This window comes from Oncorhynchus kisutch, linkage group LG11 (assembly GCF_002021735.2).
Source record: "Oncorhynchus kisutch isolate 150728-3 linkage group LG11, Okis_V2, whole genome shotgun sequence".
Classification (NCBI taxonomy): Eukaryota; Metazoa; Chordata; class Actinopteri; order Salmoniformes; family Salmonidae; genus Oncorhynchus; species Oncorhynchus kisutch.
In genome coordinates this window covers 68,105,427-68,115,156 of record NC_034184.2, presented here as the reverse complement: position 1 = coordinate 68,115,156, position 9,730 = coordinate 68,105,427, and the positions used below count along the sequence as shown (strand labels likewise).

Genomic DNA, 9,730 nt, shown 5'->3' with positions numbered 1-9,730 from the left:
CTGTATTTATACTACACCCCCCCCCCCCCCCCTTGTTTTCTACTCTGCTGCTACTCGCTGTTTACTACAGTGCCTTGCGAAAGTATTCGGCCCCCTTGAACTTTGCGACCTTTTGCCACATTTCAGGCTTCAAACATAAAGATATAAAACTGTATTTTTTTGTGAAGAATCAACAACAAGTGGGACACAATCATGAAGTGGAACGACATTTATGGGATATTTCAAACTTTTTTAACAAATCAAAAACTGAAAAATTGGGCGTGCAAAATTATTCAGCCCCCTTAAGTTAATACTTTGTAGCGCCACCTTTTGCTGCGATTACAGCTGTAAGTCGCTTGGGGTATGTCTATCAGTTTTGCACATCGAGAGACTGAAATTTTTTCCCATTCCTCCTTGCAAAACAGCTCGAGCTCAGTGAGGTTGGATGGAGAGCATTTGAACAGCAGTTTTCAGTTCTTTCCACAGATTCTCGATTGGATTCAGGTCTGGACTTTGACTTGGCCATTCTAACACCTGGATATGTTTATTTTTGAACCATTCCATTGTAGATTTTGCTTTATGTTTTGGATCATTGTCTTGTTGGAAGACAAATCTCCGTCCCAGTCTCAGGTCTTTTGCAGACTCCATCAGGTTTTCTTCCAGAATGGTCCTGTATTTGGCTCCATCCATCTTCCCATCAATTTTAACCATCTTCCCTGTCCCTGCTGAAGAAAAGCAGGGACAGGGAACCAACTCTGCACTGTTGGTTAAGGGTTTGTAAGTAAGCATTTCACAGTAAGGTCTACACTTGTCGTATTTGGCGCATGTGACAAATAAAGTTTGATTTGATATATGTGTCAACGACCAATAAACTTTGATTTGATTTGGTAAGGGTATAATGTATACTTATACACTGAGCGTACAAACATTAAGAACACCTTCCTAATATTGAGTTACACCCCCTTTTGCCCTCAGAACAGCCTCAATTCATTGGGGCATGGACTCTACAAGGTGTCCAATGCGTTCCACAGGGATGCTGGCCTATGTTGACTCCAATGCTTCCCAGTTGTGTCAAGTAGGCTGGATGTCCTTTGGGTGGTGGACCATTCTTGATACACACAGGAAACTAGTGAGTGTGAAAAACCCAGCAGCATTGCAGTTCTTGACACAGTCATACCGGTGCGCCTGGCACTTGCTACCCTACCCCATTCAAAAGCATTTAAATATTTTGTCTTGCCCATTCACCCTCCGAATGGTACATACAAAATGATTTTCTCAATTGTATCAAAGCTTAAAAATCCTTCTTTAACCGGTCTCCTCCCCTTCATCTACACTGATTAAAGTGGATTTAACAAGTGACATCAACAAGGGTTCATAGCTTTCACCTGATCAGTCTATGTCATGGAAATAGCAGGGTTCCTAATGTTTTGAACATTCATTGTGCATAACACATACTGTATATCCACACAAATACAGTCTGCATAAAGTATGCATACCCCTTGACTTATGACACATTTTGTTGTGTTACAGCCTGAATTTAATAAACATTCTCACCCATCTACACACAATACCCCATAATGACAAAGGGAAAACATGTTTTTAGAAATTGTTGCAATTTTGTACACTGGTGTAGTATAAGACCGATGATGTTGTAGGCGATGTACTTCTATAGATAAGACAGTTGAGATGTACTAAGTTCATGCGGCATTTATAGGTTATATTCTTAAATAATTACTGGTTATATATTATTGACCATAGAACAGCATTAAAAAAAATTCTGATTGCTGAGGCACTATCTTTGAAACTATTTCTGCAAAACTCTACACACTAACCACAAAACTTTACACCAAACCAGTAAAACATTATACATCTCTTGCAAAGCAACCAATTATTGCAAAACTCTTCAAACTCTTTAAAAAAAATTGTGTTTTTGCCTCTATACAGTACACACAAACTATCATTTGAATAAGCACACGAAGCACCAACTATGCACTGACAGTATAAATGAAAAGCACTTGTGGCTTTTGCTTGTTCTGTGTGCAGGGCATAGCAGTTTGCAATCAAGTTGTGTCATGCATGTAGTAAACACACATACACACAGGTATCCAAATGTGTAAAGTATGGATGTGTATTCCCGAATATAACACACTATCAATACAAATAAGGGGAAAAAGTGTTTTTGTTTTTCCTCAAAATGTTCCAACACTCCTCAAACAACAAAAGCAGAGTAGAAGAAAACAAAAACATTTGTGCTAGAAAAGAAAAAAAATAGGCTACATCTCGCATTCTTTGTGGGTCTGGCCATAAAACTTCATCCACATCACATGCGATGTTGTCTTGAGCTAGGCAGCGTGGAAAGTATCGCCTGGAGTGCCGTACCCAGGCCTGGCATGAACCCTGATCCATGTCTCCACAAGCCTCATCCATTGCCTGTAGAAGGGTATGCGTTGTCTCCACAAGCCTCATCCATTGCCTGTAGAAGGGGATGCGTTGGTGGGGCTGGCGAACATACACGTTCCGACGCCATGCAGAGAATCATTATTCAATAGGATTCAAGAACGGAGAGTTTGGGGGGAGATTAAGCGCAGTGAAAAGTGGGTGACTTGTGAACCAATTGCGTACCACAGCAGCCCGGTGGAAACTTAACATTGTCCCAGATGATAACGTACCTGGGCTGCTCTGGCCCCTGGTCATTAGGGATTCGTCTGTTGTGGAGGGTTTCCAGAAATGTGATAATGGGTGCAGTGTTGTATGGGCCTAGGATTGCATGATGGTGAAGGACGCCGTTTTGACTAATAGCCTCACACGTTGTTATGTTGTCACCACGTTGTCCCGGGACGCTGATGATGGCACGGTGCCCGATGATATTTTTGCGGCGGCCCCTTGTTTTTGCAAGGTTGAAACCTGCCTCGTCCACATATATTAGTTCATGATGCACTGCATCTGCTTCTAGTTCCATGACTCTCTCAAAGAGACAAGACAAAACAATGTAGCACAGTGCGAAAAGACAGGGATCAGTCAATATGATGTAGCACCATACACTTCCAGATCCAGTACCAATGATAGGATTGTATAGCTTACCTGCACATATTCATATCTCAGTTGTTTTACACCGTCTGAGTTTCTTTTGAAAGGGCCTCTGTAAAGCTGCTTCATCCTAATTCTTTTGTGTTTCAGTAGACGAGACTCACTCTGTTGACATTTTGGAATATGGTGTTATCTCATTTTGAAATATCCGGATGATACCTGCAACAGTATAGCGGCTCAGATTTGGTTGAACCCATTGTCTAGCCTCCCTCATCCCATGGTTGACAAAATGGTCAACCACAGTCGCTCTGATTTCATCAGTTATTGTGTTCCTGACTCCCCTTCATCTTCCTCTTCCCTGTCCTCTCCTTCTCCCCATCCTACTTCACCTCTTCCTTCCCCTCCTCCTCTTACTTCTTCACCTCCTCGTCCTCCTCTAGTTCTCACCCATTGCCCTTGAACAGGCAGTTAACCCACTGTTCCTAGGCCGTCATTGAAAATAAGAATTTGTTCTTATTAACTGACTTGCCTAGTTAAATAAAGGTAAATAAAAATAAAATCTTACTCTCTGTCCAATATTGGCCTCCATTGTTGTCCAAACCAAATGTTTACCTGTGGCCTATTTATAGTGCTCAAGCTCCGATTTGTAAGTGAACTCATTATCTAAAAGTGTTTTCACATCTGTCAATGTGGAAAAGCAATTGTTGAAATAGTGTATCAATATAGAGACCAATGTTTACAATTTTGCTAGAAGTGTGTTTTTAAATTGCAATATGAGTGTACAGCAGAGAACATCCATTCAGTTTGGCACACTTGGTAAATGCATTGGCTACAAGTGTTAATGGTTTCAGAGATAGTACTTCAAGAATCACTGTTAGTGTTTAAGCATTCAGAAAAAAACTGTAAATAAATATCCCAGAATGTTTCTTTAAAGATGCCCATGTACAGCCACATATACATTCTTTTAAATGTAAAAAACCCCAATAATGTCAGGATGTGATCCTAAAAAAGGAGAAGTAAATTAAAGGCAAGAAACAAGACGATAAGAAAAAACAAGCCCATGGGTGATGAGAGAGAGAGAGAGAGAGAGAGAGAGAGAGAGAGAGAGAGAGAGCGAGAGCGAGAGAGAGGTGGTGTTTAACTTAGAGGAAGTGATGGTGTGATAATCAGATGAGTACCTGTCTTTACAGTGTTTATGAGCAGAACATTGAGGGAGGAACTCACAAAATAGAAAAGGCAGTACGACGATAAACAAATTCAGAGGTAAGTCAGTCATTATCCTGGTGGGAAATGCTCATAATATATTGAAACGCGTACATAACCGACAGTTATGTACTGTAGGCTACGTGTCGTTTAAAAAGAGAATTTCATCATTGATGGAAATAAATCTTGAGAATGTTAGTACTAGAATGTTGTTATACAATTTAAAACACTACAATAGGCCTATAGTTATCATGTAATTAATTAACAATGGACGTGATAATGAATGTGTGTGAACATTACTATAATGTGTCTGAATCCCTAACAGATGTCTCAGTGTTCTGTCATTCAAGAGTATAGCCCTCCAGTTTCTGCCACATTCACAACCTTCGGTCAGACTCCCACCCACGCTTCTACAACCGTGGCCTTGAACCCTGACCCATCAACCCCGGCACCCTTTACCAATGATATGACTCAGATGGACGGGATTCCATACAGCCAGTCGATGGGGGCTCAGGGATTGGTCAGGACGGGCAGTAACAGAATGACAGAGCAGATGATGGGATTGTCATACCTGTCCTACGCACCTTGTCACAACACACCTTCCACAGAGAATGTCGGCCAACAGAGTCACATACTGCAACAGGTATATGGATACGCCGCTTGGGTTCTGTGTTCATGAGAATGCATAATGTTGCAGTTAACATGTAGTTCAATGTTACGTTTTTTTTCTGTTTCAATTTTTCAATTTCAAAGTTATCTCTTCCTTCCAAACCCTCTACATCCCTCCTCCCTGTCCTACAGGATTTTTCTCCCTTCCTCCTCCCCCTTCCTCCCGGCCCCCTGCGAAGCCCCCTGCAAAAGAGGGGCCTGACCAAGGACACCATGGAGTATCGACTGCGGCGGGAGAGGAACAATATTGCCGTGAGGAAGAGCCGAGACAAGGCCAGGCGGCGCATACAGCTCACCCACCAAAGGGCTCTGCAGCTGCATGAGGAGAACCACCGGCTGCAGATTCTCATAGGGCAACTCACACATGAATTGGACACTCTCAAACACATCTTGTCACAGCGTCACCTACAGCCCAGGGGTGAGAATGCAGCCAGGGAAGAGGGCTGTTGAGTGTGTTGGGGAGTGTTGTAGAGAATGACAGCAACTATGTGTGGTTCTGTATGAAAATATGCTCTTTTGTTACATTGGTGGAAATTGTACATTGTTATAAAACAGTCACGTAAGTGCTTTCATCTGGGAGTATCCCAAATGTTGATATAATGCAGAGTTAGTGCCTACGTCAACAAAGGCTGTGAGTCAAAGAACACAAAGTTCCAAGTACTTTAAAAGCCTTTTGTCTTTGGTTAGATGACACAGATTTCAGCACACTTTCTACCTCCTCTACCTTTTCTCTGAAATTACATGGCAAGAATGATTACCCAATCTGATTACCCAATAACTTTTATGGTTTCAAAAAGATTCATTGAATTAAGCACCACTAAGAATAAGGCAGTTGTCAAGAAATGTTAGATATCAGGCAAAAGTTATGTCATTGTGCAATTCAAACATTTTTTAATAAAAAATATTTTATAGCTCTTTCTCAACTGTCTATGTTAGCTGACTTACAGTAAAATCAAGGTACAAAAAGGGACCAAAATAGTATTTTGGGAACAACACTAAACATTTGTGACCACTACTGCTTTAAATGAAAATTAGTAAATGAATCCAGGCATATGCCATTTCTCATTTTAGCTGATAATATAACATAACGCACCTCAATATAATAATAATTCCACTTTAGCCCAATCTCCTCCATGTGATTGTATTGCATCTAAAATGGCTATAGTAACGGCTATGCCTAAACCCAGTTATCTCCTGCTATTTTGCTTCTCCAGTGAAGCATTTTATGTAAGGGCACATATAGAGATGCCCTCCCTTCACTCTGTTCACAAAGGCCGTTAAAAACAAACACAATGACATGGTCGTTTTATGGGTAGAAAGCTGGGCCAGCCTTTGTGGGACGGGTAATATTTCAACACAGCACAGGACAGAAAACCAAAAAAGATAGCATCAGCACACAGGAGTGAGCCTTCCTGTGGCAGCGATTGCAGTCAAGGGACAGATAGATAGGAAAACATTTTTGGGGGCCACACATCTTTGATAAAGTACCATGATATGTGCTCACAGTCTTTCTTTTTTCTTTACCTCTAGGAAATGTTATGTTTGTTAAACAGGGAGTAAGACAATGCATAGTTAGCTGTATACTGATGCTGGTGCATGCAATGGCTGTGAGAGTGCATGTGTGTGTTGAAATTACCCTCAATGTCTCTGTGGGGCAATCTGTGGTCCCAGGACTGCTGCAATGTCTCCACAGAATGAGGAAAGACAGTATTTCACCTCATCCCAAGTTACTCAACAGCAAGCATGTTAGAAAAAGATATATAAACCCACAACTAGAAAATAAATGGAGGGGCTATTTTGCAACAGGAAATTAACAGACGATTTTCAAACACTTATTGTCATATTGAACATCATAGACAAAGCTTAAAGGGGCAATCTGGGTTTGGCACATCCATTTCTTGACTTTTAAATGAATGAAATAGCCATTGATGATTTAATAATTTCACGTATAATCGCCACATGAACTAAGTTAAACTTTCGTACCCCATCAAGCAGTTTTCTGATTGATTGTTTTCTGATTGAACCCCGCCATAACCCTGTTTTAATACCGTTTGTCATTGTCGTTGTAGTTTTAAACCAGGATTTTTACCACACAGTTGGCCAGTCATTGCATCCATAGCTCTGTCTGAATTTGAGAGTGGTTACATTTCTCCAGACCCATCCATCAGCTATTTACCAAAGCAAGTACCTGCTTGTTTTTTTCCTTTGAATCACTGATTTCCCCTTTAACATTCAAAAGGCCTATTATTTCAAGTATGTTAAAAAGTTATTCAGACCCATGAGTTGTCAACAAAAAAGCAGGTGCTATTTGCATGTAAAAATGTCACGAGGGGCATCGCTCCATTACATTTGTATTGGTGTCCCAGCACTCTTTGCTGTAAAATGCACATCTTAATGTGGCTTTAAAAAACAGAAAAAAATAGAGGTTTAAAAAACAGAGGTTTTAAAATGGTTGATTAGTGGCTCACAAATTAATTTGCCATATTTCTATATATTGCAGCAACCTTAGTAGGCCTACAATATCTAGCAACTACGTCAAGATGTTCGAACCTTTTGGTGTATTGACAGTCTACATTGGTGTCAGAATTGGGATGGCTCCCCAGCACATCCATCAAAAACGACTTGTTAGAAGACACTTGTTAGAATGTAGCGGGGGACATGCTTTCCCGAAGGAACGGGGTAATTAGGCGACATAGTGAACACACCTTGCGACATCTTCAAGAGGTTCAGACCTCTTAAGCCCTGTTTATACCTGATTCTAACATGCATCCTTTGTCCTGATCTTGTCTATATTCTGATTGTGCCCACATTTTCAGACAGGTGTAGACGATTAAAAGATGCACATCTAATCATATGACTACGGCCCAGTACATCACTGGGGCCGAACTCCCTGCCACCCATGACCTCTATACTATATCAGAGGAAGGCCACAAAAATGGTCAAAGACTGTTTTTTAAATCTTTATTTAACCAGGCAAGTCAGTTAAGAACAAATTCTTATTTTCAATGACAGCCTAGGAACAGTGGGTTAACTGCCTGTTCAGGGGCAGAATGACAGATTTGTACCTTGTCAGCTCAGGGATTTGAACGTGCAACCATTCGGTAACTAGTCCACGCTCTAACCACTAGGCTACCCTACTGTTCTCTCTGCAAATGCAGGGCAAGTGGCACCGAAGCGCCAAGTCTGTGACTTAAAAGGCACCTGAACAGCTTCTATCCCCAAGCCACAAGACTGCTGAACAGTTAATCAAATGGCTACCCGGACTATTGACCCCCTTTATTATTTATTTATCTTAATGATTTATTTTTGTATCTTATTTTGCACTGGCTCTATGCACACTCACTAGACTCTATCCATACTACACTGACACTCCAACACATACACACACACACACACACACACACACACACACACACACACACACACACACACACACACACACACACACACACACACACACACACACACACACACACACACACACACACACACACACACACACACACACACACACACACACACACACACACATATATGTTGATGCCACACACACACTCAGACATAGACACACTTTCACTGCTGCTACTCTGTTTGTTATATATCCCGATTGCCTAGTCACTTTTCTTTTCAGTTGTCCCCAACACACTTAAATCTTAACACTAAACCATTAACACTTGTAGCCAATGCATTTACCAAGTGTGCCAAACTGAATGCACGTTCTCTGGTTAACACTCAGTTTGTAATTTTATAACACATGTTTGCAAAGCTGTAAACACAACTCAATGCTTTACACTCAGTTTGAAATGTAATAACACACTTCTAGCAAAACTGTAGAGAGTAAGAAGGGTGAGAACTAGAGGAGGACGAGGAGGACGAGGAAGACAAGGACAAAGAAGTGAATAAGTAAGAGAACGAGGAGGAGGAGAAGGAAGAGGTGAGGTGAGGTCACGGAGAAGGAGAGGACGAGGAAGAGGAAGCGGAAGGGGAGTCAGGAACACAATAACTGATGAAATCAGAGCGACTGTGGTTGACCATGTTGTCAACCATGGCATGAGGGAGGCTGGACAATGGGTTCACCCAAATCTGAGCCGCTATACTGTTGCAGGTATCATCCGGATACTTCGAAACATGGTCGACTGTTCACCCCAGAGCAGGAGGCCCACATTGTAAATATGGTCATTGCAAATAACTGCATCAGACTCAGACAACTGCAGGACCACATAATGACAGAGAACACCATATTCCAAAACGTCAACAGAGTGAGTCTCTCTGCACTGTCTCGTCTACTGAAACACAATGCAATTAGTATGAGGCAGCTGTACAGAGGCCCTTTCTAAAGAAACTCAGACCATGTAAAACAACTGAGATACGAATATGTGCAGGTAAGCTATACTATCCTATCATTGGTACTGGATCTGGAAGTGTATGGTGCTACATCATATTGACTGATCCCTGTCTTTTCCTACTGTGCTACATTGTTTTGTCTCTTTGAGAGAGTCATGGAGCTAGAAGCAGATGCAGTGCATCATGAGCTAATATATGTGGACGAGGCAGGTTTCAACCTTGCAAAAACAAGGGACGGTGGCAGAAATATCATCGGACACGTGCCATCATCAACATCCCGGGAGAACGTGGTGGCAACATAACAACGTGTGCGGCTATTAGTCAAAACGGCGTCCTTCACCATCATGCAATCCTAGGCCCATACAACACTGCACCCATCATCACATTTCTGGACACCCTCCACAACAGACAAATCCCTAATGACCAGGGGCCAGAGCAGCCCAGGTACATTATCATCTGGGACAATGTTAGTTTCCACCAGGCTGCTGTGGTATGCAATTGGTTCACA

The 9,730-nt window shown here is 41.7% G+C and overlaps 1 protein-coding gene across 2 annotated transcripts; it reads left to right on the top strand.

Moving 5' to 3' along the window:
• Positions 1–4,142: 4,142 nt before the first annotated feature.
• cebp1 (CCAAT/enhancer binding protein (C/EBP) 1) lies at positions 4,143–5,796 on the top strand. Of its 2 annotated transcripts, none has more exons than XM_020494065.2 (3): positions 4,143–4,269; positions 4,535–4,852; positions 5,011–5,796. In XM_020494065.2, exons 2-3 carry the CDS (start codon positions 4,535–4,537, stop codon positions 5,326–5,328), a joined length of 636 nt encoding a protein of 211 aa, XP_020349654.1. In that variant the 5' UTR covers positions 4,143–4,269; the 3' UTR covers positions 5,329–5,796. The 2 variants fall into 2 exon arrangements, with proteins under 2 accessions (XP_020349654.1, XP_020349655.1); XM_020494066.2 differs by having other exon boundaries at positions 4,164–4,269; positions 4,560–4,852.
• Positions 5,797–9,730: the final 3,934 nt, after the last annotated feature.

Coding starts and splice junctions, on each gene's coding strand:
- cebp1 (XM_020494065.2), top strand. CDS start 4,535: ATGTCTCAGTGTTCTGTCATTCAAGAGTATAGCCCTCCAGTTTCTGCC. Junction 4,853..5,010: donor AGAGTCACATACTGCAACAG/GTATATGGATAC, acceptor CCTGTCCTACAG/GATTTTTCTCCCTTCCTCCT.